Source organism: Pan paniscus, chromosome 4, assembly GCF_029289425.2.
Source record: "Pan paniscus chromosome 4, NHGRI_mPanPan1-v2.0_pri, whole genome shotgun sequence".
Taxonomy (NCBI): Eukaryota; Metazoa; Chordata; class Mammalia; order Primates; family Hominidae; genus Pan; species Pan paniscus.
This window is the reverse complement of record NC_073253.2, coordinates 5,709,009-5,726,439: the sequence shown is the minus strand read 5'-3', so window position 1 is coordinate 5,726,439 and position 17,431 is coordinate 5,709,009. Positions and strand designations below refer to the sequence as shown.

General features: G+C 39.5%; 1 protein-coding gene across 2 annotated transcripts in view; it reads right to left on the bottom strand.

Annotated features, from left to right (window-relative positions):
- ICE1 (interactor of little elongation complex ELL subunit 1) overlaps window positions 1-17,431 on the bottom strand; it is a 67,702-nt gene that overhangs the window by 24,914 nt on the left and 25,357 nt on the right. Inside the window, exons 11-13 of one of the 2 annotated variants that reach the window (XM_003807968.5) lie at window positions 10,745-10,831; window positions 7,631-8,040; window positions 150-4,940 (exon numbers count right to left, since the gene is read on the bottom strand). In XM_003807968.5, the coding sequence (XP_003808016.1) occupies window positions 150-4,940; window positions 7,631-8,040; window positions 10,745-10,831 (5,288 nt within the window). Of the gene's footprint in view, window positions 1-149; window positions 4,941-7,630; window positions 8,041-8,285; window positions 10,686-10,744; window positions 10,832-17,431 lie in introns of those variants that run through there. The other variant, XM_034959718.3, reaches the window with a different exon arrangement.

Below are 17,431 nucleotides of genomic sequence, written 5' to 3'. Positions count from 1 at the left end.
AAATATAGTCGTAATGTTTACATGGATAACTCTCATCCTTGAAGTAAAACTTTTGTTCATAGTCATCTACACATTTTGCTGACAGTAAACAGCATCTGTCTTTGAGGACATGTAATCCCTAATGCACTTAGAAAAGAGCAGCCACATACCTTTTTTGTTGTGCTAAATTCATAAACAACTTCTTTCTCTTGATCTCTCATTACGGGCTTTTTGGAGATATTTCCCACATACACATGACTACGAATGACAGGTAACAGATCAAAAGAAAACTCTGCAATTTTCTTCAGGGCATTAGCTATGGCTTTATCATGGGACTCCACAGTTTCTTTTGGGCTTAAAGGCAACTGTGAAACTGCACTGACGGCTGGACTAGAACAACTTCTTTCCTCATTTGTTGTTGCAACTTCAGCTGGAGGGAGGTTCCCTGGGAGGTTCTTGTGGATTCCTTCTGCAGTGACTCCCCTGGTTTCTGGTTCTGGGGACCCAGTGTCCAGGCGCAGTCTTTTAGCACTTCTCAGTGTAGACGTTGACAGTGTTCTTTTCCCGCTTGAATCCTGCTGAGTCCCCAAATCTCTTGACTTGTCTTGGTTACAGTCACCACCAGAGCTGCTCCCAGTTTTGACAAAAGCAGTTGCTGCTGAAGTGATCGTTTTGAATCCTATCATAGCACTGGCAGGTCCCGGTAAATTCTTACAGTCAGCAGGTGGACCTCGTGTGAGTTGAATATTCCCTTTGAGGATGTTGAGGGTCCGGGCCCTGGCAGATAACTCTGGGTACATGGTGTCAAGGATTTTCACAGAATTCTCCTGAGGCCCTCCCACAGCAGCATGGCCAGATGCACAGGGTGGGAGTCGGCCAGGCACAGGAAGTGCGTGCTTCGGTGTGGCCGCACAGAACTGCAGAGGAGACGGCACTACCCTCTCACTGGCTGAAACTGCAGATGGAGATGGAGAAGGATCTGGAGGAGAGGCACGTCTGGGGTCCTCTGGCCATGGAGACATGACAGGAGGCACTGGGGTTTCACAGAAGGGAGAAATCTGGCCAACAGGGGAGGCTGGTGAGGAAGGACTAGAACTCGATATCAGTGGAGAGAGTGGCTGTGAAGTCCTTGGAGGTGTAGCTATCAGAGGAGCAAGCAGAGGCGGCAAAGGAGGCCCCACCTCTTGCCGTATTTTACTCAGTGTGTCAGGAGAACAATCTGTAGGAGTGGATGTATCAGCATTTGCTAAAATGGTCTGAGTTTGGCTTCTTTGAGTTTTTGTATTAGCTTTTTCCCCTGAAAATGACTGAGCAACTTCACTCTGATGAGTTTCAACTCTGCTCGACGCTGAAGTTTTTACTGGTTTGTTTGACTGATCTTTGTTTGAAATCTTTGATCGATTCTTATTTTTGCCAGATGGCTCTAGTTTTGAGTTATAATATGTGTGATCAGACGCAACAATCTGAGTCTCGAAGTTTTGATCATAGATTTGAGAACTAATCCATATACTAGGCTTAACGGGTCTATTTCGCAAACGACTCTTATCAAAGTTGGTGCTCTGACCACTGCTTGAAACATCCTCTTGGGGACATGAAAGATTATTGCCACATGGAGCCTCCTGAAATGCAGGGCCAGTGTGACTGGTCTCTGGGGACTTCTCAGCAGAAGTCACTGGGATGCAACCAGCTTCCAGCTCTCCTTGATCCTGAGAAATAGGGATGTCTCCAGGAATGTCACACAGTGTGACCTGGTCCACATGTGGCAAGACAGCTACACCACTGATGATTGTCCAGTTGTCCCCCTTTTCAATGACTAGATTCTGATCCTTATTTATAAGTACGTTTATAACTTCTGAGGTCACTGTTGCTATCTGACACTGAAATGTTGTTTCGGCCTCGCAGTTAGAACTTTGCTCTATGGATGGCTCCATCACAGAGTCAGAGCACAAGGCTGATGGCTCCACAGGTTCTGGCAGGTCTTCTTCCCCACCATCGGTTTGCCTGCCTGCATCTGAACGGGCCTCTGGTCTGCTCTGAGTGTTTTCATTCTGAGGCATACCGCTGATGGGAGAGCTGCCCTCAGTGTCCAAGGCAGCTGCTTGTGGGGTTGGTTCTGAAGCATGTGATGAGGAGCCAGTCGTTTCCCGAAATGGACTTTTCTCTTTTAAATTCTCAGTGGTCATGTTGTTATTTACATTTAAGAGCAATAAACTGCCAGTATCTTTACCATTGCAATCTTCAGAATTTGTTTGAAGTTCTTGCCTAATCTTGGTCAGAACCTCAGACAGAGTTTCCAAAGAACACTGAGTGAGCTGACTTGTATTTTTTAACGAATAATCATCTTCCTCTGATTCAATCCACTCTTCACAGGTTCCAAGTGTTTCTTCCTCGCAGGGTTGCTTTCTGTATTTTTCTCCTATTTCACTTGCCTTTAATTCTTTGTTCATTTCTTTACTTAGGGTTCCTTTACTAGAACATTCAGAAACAGAGTCCCCTGAACTATAATCCCCTAACTGACAGCTCTCAAGAAACATCACAACCTCTGATGTGGAAAGTCTATCCAGCTCAGAAAAAGTACTTATGTTAAAATCTTGCAGAGCTGACGTCAAATAACCTACCTCTAAGGAAGGTCTCACCTCGGCTACAGCAGCATCTGTATCTCCTAAATTTTTCTGTGAGTCATCAGGAGCATCTTGCTGTTCGCTCCCCTCACTGCAGCTAAATGCCTCACTCTCTACCTCAGTGTCGTCTCCCCCCTCTCGAATGCCTGTGTAACAATGTAAGGTACCAGGCAGGCTACTTTGGGAGGTATCCTGTGTCTCTCCATGTTTTCTGCAAAATGCTGAAGAAAAAGTAGTGTCTGTGGTGCCAAAACACTCAGGCAAAGCACCACCGGGAGTTGTAGATTTCAATTTCCAAAGTCCATTAGCATTTTGTGGTGTGCTAGTAGAATCATTTGCAACAGCCAGGGCCTCACCACCAGATCTCCCTGTGTCTCCACAGCTGGTTTCTTCAACAGAAAACCCTCCTGACACGGTCACTTCTGTGGCTGGAAGCACCTCACTGCCATGTGTCCCACTGGAGTCCAGATCTGTGGCCTGAGGCTGCCTTTGCTTCTGCCCATCTCCCTGCACTGCAGCTTCTCTCACAATGTCTTGGTTTTGGATGAGGATATTTTCAGGAGAGAAAGATAATCTGCTATTTGTGGAACAATCGGAATTTTCTACTGGTGAAGAACCACCTGGAGAATTAAAATCTAATTTTCTCCTAGAGGCAGAAACTTCTGGTGAAATGCTTTTCACAGCAGCCACCTCCGTGATGTTTTGTGTTGTATCATCTCTTTCCCCATCACATTTTGCTATAGTTGACATACCGGTTTTGTTGCCACTATTTTCTGTTACTAAGGTAGGCTCAACCCTATGTGGCCTCAAGTGTTCCAATTTGGCACTCTGAACCTTTTCAGGTCTTGTCTGTTTTGTGATAACTGATACTTGATTAGGCAACACCGATGCAGTGGTCTTGAATTCTACAGGATTGTTATTTTCTCTAAGAAGATCAGGCTTGGGTGTTGGTCCTCTATTTTGTAGGCATGGCATTGCCTTTTGTAACTGATGGCTAGTCTTCTGTTCATGTTCTGATTTGGCTCTCAGACTTTCTTCGTCACCTTTCCTTAATAAATCACTATGGTGCCATGAAGTACTTTTAACAAAACCCAAACCACTCTTGATCAAGGCAGCCTGAGAACCTATTAATGATGTGAAATCTGGCTTATTTAGTGTGAGCTCAATTCTTGGATCTTGACTTTCACATTGCCCATCTTTTGTAGCTTTCATAAATACTGACCGAGGAAGTGAACGTATTTTGGTCAAGCCTTTTACTACTTTTGTATATTCTATCCCACTGCTCTTCTGATCATTAAAATTAGATGCTCCCAATTCAGGGCTCAAGGCACACAAGCTATTCTCCAAGTTGTTTCCTCCTATAGAACACTCCGGTGGCTCAGACTGCAGATGTAATGTGTTTAAAGTTTTATTTTGCAATTTATGTTCTGAATGATGCGGTTCAGTAGAGAATACTTTAGTAGTAATATCTGTATCATTACCACAGTCTAACCCAGAAGAAGACTGGGGATTACTGCCAACAGACAATGTTACCAAGGTAGAAGAGGAAGAAAAACTGGTTTCAACGTCAAGCCCTGCTACATCCATTCCATCACCTGAGTCATCATCTTCTGATTCAGGTGATTCTCCTAAAGTGAACCCTTGAGTATCTTCTTTTTCCTTTTCCAATTCTCTAGATAGTCTGTGAAAATGGCCAGAAACTGTGATACGGTCTGGTTCAGAAGTGATTTCATTAATTCGTGTCCACTTAGTAAACTCTGATTTGGGCGATCCTATCATTTTAGACAATACGGTTTTTCCTTCAGATTCCATGAGTTCATTTAATGGCCTTTTGCCAAGGGGAGAAGAACACAACTCAGACTTCCCAGGGGCAGCTTCCTTCTCTTGTGCAGGGCTGGCAGACAATCTCTCAATGCATAGACCTCGAGTGAGTTTATGAATGGTCTTCTCAGTTTGTACTGACTTATCCATCTCCCTAACCTCCATTTGTGTTTTTGTCTCATGTAAAATGTCTCTTTTTCTATCACTCATGGATCGAGATGCTGTGGTCCAGTGTTTTTCACCAACTAAGGAGTGTGTGGCAGAAGATTCTCTCAGTGTTGCTGTGAAAGTCTTGAGTCCAGCAGTTGTCACTTTATTTACTTCCCATGTATTCAGAGCTTGGATAGCTTCGTGTGATTTGGGCTTTTCCTCCCATGTGCCACTTCCTTTATTTTTTCTCAATGAGCCAAAATAATTCTGTGATTCAGTTGTATCATCTTCTGAAACAGACTCAGCAGAATTTCTAAGCTGGACTGAGTCATTATCGCTGGAATCTGTATATTCTCCAAAGTAGGTTTCCTTAAAAAATATGAATTATACTTGTCAAACACTAATTCAACAGATTAACATGACTATCAATTAAATGCATTATTTTTTAAAAGTACATGTTTCCTGAAGAATCTTTACAATCACATTTGAGCAGGGGCAGGCTAGGAATCTCTGTGGTGGGTGGGGAGTTCTCCAGCTTTGGTCCAACACTGTTCTGCTCTCTCCTTAAGGGTGCCCAGCACCCCGCAGAGACACCTCCCCCAATAACAGACATGCTTCCAAGTGCCACACCCCACTCTACACAGGGTTATGTTTCTCTTAACTTTCAAATATTCCTACTTGCACACTGTTACTTCCCCATCATCTAGTAACAAAGGCTCTGACCCAGGTTGCTGGCCTCTGGCTTCACGGCTATTTCCTCTCTCTCTGGTGTGTCTGACTTGTGCCCGGTACAGCCTTGTGCAGGGGGGGAGGGACGCTGTCTTGTGGGTATCTCCCACCACATATCTCCTCCCCAACATGTCCTCACAGAGTGCTGCAGCCTGACTGATGTCATCAACCCACCTGTGCTACCCTTACAAAGCTTTCTCCCTCCCAGCCCGTTCTCCAGCCACCTCTGCTTCAGAACCTTTCCCTGACCCCCAACTCATCTCCTCCTGAGTTAACTGCCTAGAACATGTGGCCCACTTGGCGTGCACTGACAGCATCAACCACCTTGTCTCTATTCTGTTAGAGAACAGTGGACTGGTGAAGATGAACAGCTGCTGACATCAACTTGCTCCTAGTGAAAGAATTCTTTCCTCTTTTGAACTCCAGAGTACCATCATCTCCTGGCTTTCGTCTATTCTGCCCTTCTTTTCAATCTCCTTTCCTCACACTTCTTCTACTTGTCACTTACATACGGACGGTTCCCCAGGGTCCTGACTGGGACTCCATCTTCTCCTCTTCCATACTCTTACTGGATGACATCAGAGCTGCATGACTTCCGCTGCACTCAAGTGCTGGCAGGTCCTGAACATCTGTGCACCACCACAGCCTCCCTCCAGTATCTCGCCTGTGTACATGCATACCTCATACCTAACATTCTATACATTATTCTCCCAAACAGGGTCACTTCTTATATTTGCTATTTTTCAACATCTTTGACTCCTCCATCTCCCCTAACTGCCACATTAAAAATGTCACCAAATGCTGCTCATTTGACCTCATAACATTTTTCAAACCAGTTCCCACCTCTTTAACACCAATGCCACAACTTAGGTTCAGGTATCAAAAATTAAGTGAGCTGTGGCCAGGCGCGGTGGCTCACGCCTGTAATCCTAGCACTTTGGGAGGCCGAGGCAGGCAGATCACGAGGTCAGGAGAGCAAGACCATCCTGGCTAACACGGTGAAACCCCATCTCTACTGAAAATGCAAAAAAATTAGCCGGGCATGGTGGTGGGCGCCTGTAGTCCCAGCTACTCAGGAGGCTGAAGCAGGAGAATGGCGTGAACCTAGGAGGCGGAGCTTGCAGTGAGCCGAGATCGCGCCACTGTGCTCCAGTCTGGGCAACAGAGTGAGACTCTGTCTCAAAAAAAAAGAAAAAATATTTTAAGCGAGCTGCTTATTAAGCCGCTACCCTGCCTGTGGTCTTGTCTATTTTCTGATTATCCCCCCACTCCCTACTCATTCATATTGAAATGAAACTTTCAAATAAAAATCTATCTTTCAGTCTATGTCTTTTGATTCATCAAAGATTTCCCCCTTCAGGATAAAGTAGGAACTCCTTGGGAGGATGCACATGACCTTTCCCAGTGTCACCTGCATGAATCTACCACACACAGAGCTCACCCTTGCTTCTACATTCTTGTGAGAACAGCTCCTCCACCTGAAGCAACCCCACTCACACCTTAAAACTCAGTGTGGGGATCCAATCTTCAGAAGAATCCTGCCTGCCCCGCAACCTGCCCTGGCCTCCATTCAGGACTGAGCTGCTTTTCCTTATGCTCCCAAGCAGCATGTTTTCCACCACTGCAGGGCTCTACACAGCAATGAATCTGTTTGCTCCTTTACTGCTCCCACCTCCACACAATGAAGCCCACTGAGAGGCAATGGCATCTTTCGTCACCTCTGCACACCCAGTGTCTAGCCTGGTCCCTGGAACATAACAGGCACACGTGGTGTTTTCATAAAGAAAGAAACTGATTCCAGGAGCAAAACATATATCTGTTCCTTAAGCCAAAAATATATACATCTGCTTCATAAAGACTAACTTCCTAAGAAACTACTGTAAACCATTCAGCAAACACACAAGATGATGAATTCATCAAATAAAGGTAGAGAACTCGGCTACACCAGGTTAAGGGGCAGGGATGCTATATACATGGATTTTCCTGTCACTATATAACTCCATGTATACAAATATGTGTTTAATTCAGTCATTCCATATCAAGAGATAAAAACAATTAAGACACAGCCTTCCTATAGAAAACTTGTAATTTGGCTGTGGATAAAGACTAACAAAAATGCAACCCTAATACAAAGTGAAAAAGTACATATTATATATGTTGATCCAAAGGGTAGTGGCATGCTTTTTAAAAACCTCATGTTACCCCCTAACAAAATTGGCTAAAATGAATAATCTGTGCAAGAATATCACTAATATCCTTTGAGCATCAAGGACATATTAGGATAGACAATGTACCCACTTGGTAATTCAAATTCAGAGAGCAAAACTCACAGGTGCAAATGAAGAAGGTAAGGAACCCGGGTGAGGTGATGACATCGGAGGGGGCGAGGGCACTGGTGACAGAAGAGGAGGGGGAAGTTTGAAGAAGTCAATTGCAGCTTGAAGATCTTCATCAAAAAAATGATCATGATCAACAAATTCAGTGCTACCACCGTCATGATGACTTTGTACTAAAACCTCAAGATTTCCATTCTCATTAAAAACATGGTCAGAACTACAATTTGTTCCACTGGAGCTCTGTTTTTCCACATTTTGACATAAAAAGTCCTCCTTTATCTCCATGGACAGTTTTGTGAGGCATGTCTGCACATTTGAGGTCCTGAGAGGGCTGCCCTGTGTTGGAGGTAGCGTACCATCTTCCCCAGGCACTCTGGAGCTGGTGATTGCTTTGGCAGGTTTTTCTGTGTGGGGGAACAAAAGTAGGTATCAGGTATTTACAATATCAAGAAAACTTAAAAAAAAAAAAAAAAGAAAGAAACCTTATTACAACAGTTCAAAATGCTAGAAATATTAAGTCCAAGTAAGCAGAAACATTTTTTAAAAGGCAACCAATTGCTTTCTAAACATTATCCTAGAAAATCAATACATTTCATACAAGTATGCTAGCCTTGCAGTAAGAAAAGTGAGACAGACAGGTGAGACGGACCGGTGGGTGGATGGATGACACAGCTGGAAAGGCATCCACAGCCATGAAAATGGGCCTTGCTGGCTCTCTCGGTCTCTGGATGAATCCTCCCATACAAACAGCAGAATCTGGCAGAGAAACAACTTTGTGCCTATAGGTTGATACAGAACACTATTTTCTGTCCAAAAAGTGATTTGAAATCAACTAATATCAAGCCTACCCACGGCCAAATCTGTACAATGCTCTCTAACTGAAAGATCTGACGAGGTCTATGAATATTCAGTATGATAATGCAACAGAAAAGTTCCTATAAAAACCTAATCCTGGTCTTGATTTTGGTGAACTTCAGTGGTACTAATTATTAACAAAAACATTTGATTCCATAACCATTTATTATATTTGCCAGCTTTAAAAATAAGTTTTATAGAGGATCCAGGGCTCCTTGGATAAGCGGTTGCTCATAGGGCTGGGAAGGGAAAATCCAAGCAGAGATGGAAACATCTTGCAGTACCAGAAGTAAACAACTCAAAAAAAAATGGAGTATTTATGAAGGACCCAGAGCCAATCTGAACAAGCTCCCACCAAAGCTAAAAGGACAGCAATGAATTATTATTTACGAATAAAATAAATATCTATGAGACTATACTGATGTAAACAAGTAATAAATGGTAGATAAGGAACAGCTCTTCCTTACGTAAGAATTCCAATTAATGAATGCAGATGGAATGAGACAAATAAAAAATCACTATTTGGCAAACACTAAAGCAGTAATTATAGCAGGCAAGATCCACTGCTGTAGGCCAAAATCAGCAGGTGACAACTGGAAAGAAACAGAATATTTGCACAATGTTAAAGAATCTTTCTCAAGTTGATTCATTAGGAAAAAAAGAGTAACTTTACAACATAAAAACTTGCAGATACCACATTACCCAAGTGCTCAAGGTTAGAGCCCAGTGATAATACATATCCACATCACCTATCCCTAGAACAACTCCCTGAGCAAAGAGAAACATCACCACTGTGATGTTCTTGCCACAAATATACAACCTCAATCTGACATGAGAAAACATCAGATAAGCCAAAACAATGGGCTTTCTACAAAATTATTCTACAAAATAATATTCTCCCAAAGTGTAAAAGACATGAGATATAAAAAAAAACAGGAACTTTTGGACTGGAGGAGGTGAAAGCAAGATGACTACTAAAGGCAACGTGGGTTCCTGTACTGCATCCTGGAAAGAAAGGAGGATACCTGGGGAAAACTGCGGAATTCACAGTTTAGTTAATAGGGCTGTACCAAATGTCCTGGTTTTGACCATTGGTAACTGAAAATGTTAAAAATCCTGCAATCTGCTAAGGGATCCATGGGGATTCTCTGAACTATTTTTGTAACCATCCTCATATGAAAATAAAAAGTTAAAACAAAAGAATATGTCTTATGGTATAATAAGATTCCAAAGATACCATGTTTTCCCTTCTACTTTGGAAAAATTAACGTAATATATTTACCCCTCAAAAGCATATTTTTAAATACAAACATTAGATTATGAAATGAAGAACAGCTCTTTTAATAACAGCTTGACAACATAAAATCAAATGCTTAAAATAGAATGCTGATTGATATAAAAGGCCAAAAAGCATCCCTTGGTTGCTTCTGCCTAAACAGATGAATTGATAAATTATGAACTGAGGTGACTAATTTAAGAGTTGCGGGCACCATGTGGTTAATACCAATGGGTACCTGGCAGGTGAACTGAGGGAAACATCTACTTAAAGAAACCCCATCAAATATGCCTCCGTATACTCGACAAGTTCTGAGTCCACCATAAGTAAGAATCAGTAACTTGTCCCTTAACATTTTTTCCAACTGTCTTTAGAAGCCTGAGAGGAAAATAAGGTGGAGGTTTCCATAGATTTAGAACCTCAATGACCTGTGAGTTTACAGCAGCTAATCAAAAGAAATTAGTAAAGTGACAAAAAGCTAAATAAGAAGCACTTTAATCTTATACAAGACAGCTATCTGCTCCCCTTCTACTCAGGACAGCTAAATCGACTATAACTGTGAATGTGCTAGAATGCCCCCATGATACTCTGAGTCAAGATGTTCAACCAAAGGAACTGATAAATTACACTAAAAATAAACGAAGCTAAAGTGCTCACAGATTGATCAAATTCATGAAATGATTCAGAAGAAACTGCATCCTTCAAGTATCCCCCTCTCCACCTGCCAGATATGCCTCTGCTACTTGACCTTCTCGTTTTTTTTTTGAAGGTTCTCTGATGAAAGCTAAATGTATTTACTGGGATTAACATTCACACTGAAGGGAAACGAGTTTTGTATAATTAAAAGTACCCATTCTAGTTTACTTCATTCTTTCAATGTTTGAATCAGGAGCTATTAAAAAGTAACGGCTGCTATGCCTATGGTTAAGCTCTGTACTTTCACATATGAAATCGGTTTCTGTAAGCTTCTCTCTCACCTGGGACACACCTGCTGCCTTCACCAGGTAGTCTGTGTGTTGTGTTTACACAGAGCCAGAGTTCCTTCAGAAGCAGTTTCACTTTTCCTGTGAAACAGAGCAAAGCATTAAAGTCATGTCATTTGGCTCACCGTACACAAGGCCAGAACATACTTCTGTGAAATCAGGGTTTATTAGGGACTTAGAAAATTACATATACATCTTCCCCAAACTCAACCATTGTGCACAATACAGTCAGTTACTGATAAAAAGGTCTGCAATACTTAAGCTAAAAATTGAAGGCTGAAGGTACATTTGTTTGCTTTTTAAAAAAAAAATTGGTGGCAGAGGCAGGGGATTCAAAAGACCATGTGTACTTGCTGTGAAAGGCTTTTATTACCTCTTTATGTATGCATGGGACAAATGAATCTTTGGCCCACATATTTTCACCAGAGAGTGCTTTGAGATGGGGGAAGGAAGCACAGTTAATAACTGATAAGGGATCTGGGCTCTATGTATTTTACAAGGAGTAGAGAAGCATCCCTAAGTTATAAGAGGTTATCAGAAAAGTCACTAGACTTAACCATGCTGTAATTAACCTGGGGAGTTCAGGGATTACAGGTAATCCATCAATGGACTTGAGGGGAGACGGTACGGGAATGTGTGCGTATGAACATATGGATAGGAACCGATCATCACACACACGAGCAGACAGAGAAGCACATACTTTTATAAGGAAAGTAAAACCTTTGGAATTTTTACATATTTTCAAAGAGATGTAAATTCCTAAAATAGTTAAGAACCAGTAATTCAAATTGAAAGGCCAAGGGATGCTGTAACTAAGCAGCCCTAATGAAATAAATGTAACATTAAGAATATTATACTATGGTTTTAAAGCTTTTCTACATTAATACAAATTTCAAAACCTTCTAAAGCAAAAAGTATTTATGAAAATATAACTATGAATAGCTTGTGGTGAAATGTGCATAAAAAGACAACCCACACGAATTAAAATTCAACTAAAAGTAGCTTAAGTATATGTATACAACTTTCAGGCCACCTAAAAAGTTTTATTAGAGTTTCCTTGAACTTAAGTTTTTTAATTAACCTTAAGCATTTACTGATATTAGTGAAATCTTTACTCCAGTTCAAGAGAAGCTTAAAAGACCAAACTTTAAAAACCCAAATGTCTCAGGGAATCACAGATTTTGTAAGAGATTAGCTCTACTTAAGCTGGCAGACTGCATCACTTCAAAAAATGAAGTCCACAGAAAGGGGCAGGACAACTGTGGAGGACAGTTCACAGGTTAAGTGTGAAAGGCTGGACACTGCCAGCTCTCCTGAGCCAAAACAACCTTCTGATTGCCACTGTGTGTGAGCCATATCCATTTTTCAGTTCCAAAATTCTGTGATCGAGTAGCTTATCTACATTGTGATATAACCTACCCAAAAGCCTGCTTCCAAATACTGTAATCCCCTTTGCTTAAATGACCTGACCAGGATCCCTGCTTATTACGTATACCCAAAGCAGCAAACAAGGAACCTTAAAAAAAAAGAAAAAAAGTTACTTTTCCATTCTTATGGAGGCTATCATCCAGAGCTATGCCTTTGTAACTGAGCATTCATTACTGCTAATCTGATCCAAAAAATAAATAAATAAAAGCACTCTATTCCCAACAAAGCAGAAAAACATCTTCAGCGTTAACTTCACACTTAGTTGTGAAGACAACACCTCCTTCAAGTGAATTGCACAACTTTCCCTGATCCTTTAAAATTCTGCCTTTATCAAACTCTAAGGCATGTATGAATATTTAAGGACTTACATATTTATTTATGAAATTTATTTTCTACTTCATTGCTTTGTCATTTTCTGTATCCATACCACACTTCTTGAATCAGGGTAGGTTACTGAATATCTGTTAGAGCGTAATCCTTATTCAGTTTTCTCCTGTTGAAAAATTGTATTATTCTGAACATACACTTTTCCCTATAAACCATCTGCTTGTCCTCTTCCATAGAAAACCTCTATGGGACTTTGAATATTTCTGTATATTTATAAATACATTTGGGGAAATTTTACATCTTTATGCTTTGAATCTTCTCATCCAGGAACATGTTTATGTACTCAGGTCTTCCTTAACGCTTTTAAGGAATGTTTCAGTTTTCCTCAGAAACACTGTATACTGCTTTCAGGTCTTTTCTTAGACATCTGCTGGTTCAGGTGCCACTTGAGAATGGGTTGTTCTTATTCCATTCCTTTTCTAACAGGTTAATAACGGTACAATGTGTATGTTCATTGTATATGCCAGCACTTTACCAAGCTCTATTACTTCTAATTCCAACTCTAGCTGAGTCTTTTAAATTCTCTACATTAGTAGTATCATCTGAAATAATAACAATTTCAACTTTTCTTTATTAGTATTCACAGATCCTACTCTTCTGCATTTATTCTGTTGCACTGGTTCAGGCCTCCAGTACAAAAAAAAAAAAAAAAAAGGAACAAACAAAAAGCATGCTTGCCTTGTTTTTGACAGTAATAACTATACTTTGAATGTTTCACCTTTCTCAAGTTAAAATTTTTTTTTCATTACCTCATCAATTTTTTGAAATTGGGACTAAGTGCTGAATTGAGATGATCACAACATTCTCTGACCCAGCTGTAGTATTCCTAAGATAAATCTTCAAGCATAATTTGTCTGTACTCTAAATTTGTGGATTTAATTTCTTAAAATTTTATTTGGTATTTTTGCAGCTATATTAACAACACAAGAGTCCTGAATCTTGAGAACATGTGTGCATGCTATTTGATTTTGGTACAGCATTATGCTAGCCTAAGAGAATAAAATGGAAACATTCCTTATTTTCTAAGTTCTGAAACAAAAAAATTAATAACAGAGACACTAGTTTTTCACTGAACGTTTACAAAGCTCACCTATAAATTATCTGGATTTATTATGGTGTTAGATCTTTAACTATTGTTAAAAATTTCTTCCTATTTTTTGTTCAGGTTTGTAGCAATTGTTCTGAGTCAATTTGAGCATGTTTTCCTTGAAAATGGACCATTCTACTTACATTTTCACATCTGAATATGAACTTGTGAATTATGAAATTTCTTGACTGTAGTTTTACCTGTTTCTCAATCCTGGTGCTGTTTTTCCTTCTTTTGTTTGTTTGTTTAATCAAAGTTTACCAAAGAGTTGTTGGTTTCACTAGCATTACAAAGAACCAGCTATCAGATTTAATTGTCCTAAATCAATTGCTTTGTTTCCTATTTCATTAACTTAAGTTTGCATTTTCATCAATTTTTTCTTTCAGTTAAACACTTCATTCTCCGTATTTATTTCTAAAGTGACAATGTATCACGTAAGGCCTTAACATATTCCTTTGAATAGTTAAGGAATTGGCTATATCTTAAAGATTTTAATAAATATTGCCCTACTGTTTACTTTCAAAACAGTTCAGTATTTCAGTTCTTATTTTCTCTGTTACCAAAGAGAGGTTTTTTGTGTGTCTTATGTGAGTTTAGTTATTACGTAAGTTTTGCAGGTTTTGTTTTTGCAGAGGGAGGGGGATTTTTATTAAAAGCTCATATTAAATTGCAGGTATTTTTTATTGTTCACTTACTAGTCAACTTTTATACGTTTGAAAAGTATTTTAACAAACTCCAGGTGTGTGGTTTACAAACAGTTGTATATAAATTATCCATTTGGAACTGTGATTCCAATTCCATCCCTTGTCTGCTTTTGCTCTTTCTAAAAAACATTGTGAAGTCTCTCACAACGAAAATGGATTTGGCCAGTCCCCCTAGATTTCCAAGAGTATTGCTTGACATCGTTTCACACTCTTAGGTACATACTAGCAGTATCTTCTTGGCAAACTATACTTTTAATCAACATTTCAATCATGTAAATTCATTTCTAAGCTTTTATTATTTTTTACCTTACATGACTGCTTTAATGTCAGCATTGCTTGGAATATTTTTATCCATCCCTCTAATATTCAGTCTGTTTCATTTGATTTTAGGTATATTTCCTACGAAGGTGTCAGAGATGGAGACTGTACACAAAAATCACGCTCAACACTTGGTGGCCCCTATGAATATGAATATTCCATGTGTTCTCTGCTCAGGAAAGTTCCCTTCTGTCATGTCTTGATCACCTTCTCTCCTTCTGTTTCTGTTCTCCCCTCTGAGAAGTCCTAGGAGATGCATATTGAGACATCTGGCTCTATCCTCCAAATCTTGTTATTTTCTCTAATATCTTTAATTTGTTTGTCCCTTTGTATGATGCTCTCAACCGCCTAGGATTCAGTCTCTAGGATCAACTTAATTGATCTTTTATTTGTTCATCCAGTATTTCCACCTTTCTACTGGGTTTATTTTATTTATGCAATTGGATTTTTAATTTTCAAGATCCCTATCTGGTTCAATTTCATAGCAGCAGCCTATGGACATGTTCTTAGACTTTCTCTAAAGGAAATGCAATCAGTTTTCAGCATTTCCTTCTCATTCATAATTAAAGACTGTTTCTCTCAGTCTTCTTGCGTCTGTTGCTTTTCTCTTTTTTCTCACTGCTTTTTCTCTAAGTTTTAGATGAGAGTTTAGGCAGAACATCTTTGGCAGACAAAGTATATTTCTTCAGCCTACATTTTTAGCGCTATTCCTTTAGCAGTAAATGTAGATTCTCATTTCATAAATCTGTGGGACCCTGCCTTGCAGGGGAAGCAGTGGAAAGTGGATGCAGTTGTGAGGGTTTACATGGAGTATATAAACATCTTGTTTTCTGGAACAGGAGGGGCTAGCCCTTAAAGTGGCCATAATTACCCAATTTTCTGATATCCACGCCCACTCTGAGGAGCTCCATTGTCATAGCTAAAACTTTAGAAAATGAAACTGGGGCCACAGTTTATGAGCAAAGGCCAGAAACAGTTTTTGAAACCAGAAGGGTGGCATTCCTTTCACCCTTTAATCAATTACCTGGCAAAATGCTAATGTCCTGCTCCTTCTCCCACTCCCTGCCATCTCTGATTTGGGGAAACTCGAAGCTTCTGCAATGAAAACTTACTTTGTGAGAGCTGCTATTTTCTCTGCAATTGCGGGTTTCATCACCAATTGATACTATCTGCTGTGCATCTTCCTCATTTCTTCTACTGATGGTAATCTTTGTAACTATCCAGGAGTTGCTGCTGTTTTTTTTTTTTTTTTTTTTCCTGGTCGAAAATTTTTGTTGGAATTTTAAAGAAAAGAAAGGCAAAGTGGCACTCAGATGGCCTTTTTTTGTAAAGTGAAGTCAACCTAATACTCTGGTGCTTACTTTGCAAATCTTTTCCATAAGTCAAGTATTAGTGTTAACAATACACTTAAGTAAGGATAAACCCATCAAGGTCCACAGCTAAATAACCAGCAGATTCCCAAAAACTTTACGTATTTGGGAAAAGTAAAATATACGACAGACATATCCCTGCCCTGATTAAGAGGGTAGATAAAAACAAAACATAAAACAATTTTACTTGAGATAGTAATAAGTTATTTGAAAAAAATACAACAGAATGTAGGGAGAGAGAGCAACTACAGAAAGAGGACAGAAGGGTTCTGCTTTGAATAGTAAGGCTTGGGAATAGCTGAATTGTAAAACAAATCTGTCAGTCCAAAAACGAAGATAATTCCATTCAACCGCTGACTACTGAATGGGAAAGCAAACGTTGTCACGTCTTCTATTTCTCTCAGCAATAACTATTACTTAAAGTCTCACTTTCCATACACAAGAGACAAAGAATCTAGTCAAAAGCACATGGAATCATATCTAGTCATAGTGGTAGGTGAGCAATCAATGCCCAGGCAGCTGAAAGGTGGGAACTGTTAAAGCCTTACACCAAGGAAAACATAAACTTGTACTCTGAATTTAAAAAAAAAATTAAAGAAAAAAAGGTAAAGGTGACTTCTAAAAGAGACACCATATACCTGCACACAATTTAAATGTTTTTAATCATTTCCACTTGGAGAAAAAAATAACACATTAGTGAGATGAAATACCATTATTTACTAATTAAACATTTTAAATGCATCCCCACAAAAAACCTGTGAGATAGAGCAGAAATTCAAATTCATATTTCCATTTTTAAAAGGAAAATGAAAATACAAAAAAAGGAAAGTAAATGGCAGAGTCACACAACAAATGGAAGGATGAAAGTGAAAATTCTCATTTCTCACCTTCTAGAGTTATGCTTCTCACCTATGAGATGTGGCGCTCAGTAACGCAGTGTGTGTCCACATTTGTATGACATTCCCTTGTTCCGTGACCACCACTTTTCTTTGCAATTGTGGGCCTTCCCTAAACTTTTCTGTCTATACTATATAGGGCTTTACTATATAATATACTATAAGGCTTTAACTCTACAGTTTTCCTGCCTGACTTTAACATTTTCTTATATTCTTGGTACCTAGGAAATTTAATAAATTAATTTGATAAATTATAATCCAGAGAAAAAAATCTGTATTCATTAATTGAAAAAAGCAGACGTTATATCTCCAACTAGTTTTCCTATCCCAAACAATATTGATTTTTGACTCTTTTATTCACTGTATTATTTTATAAGACAATAAGCTGATTATATTTGGATCTAATGAAGACACAATAATATATGACTTCTACTAAAACGAAACATCTACTAAGCCCTGGCACTTTCACAATTATATGTAGGAGCAAAACA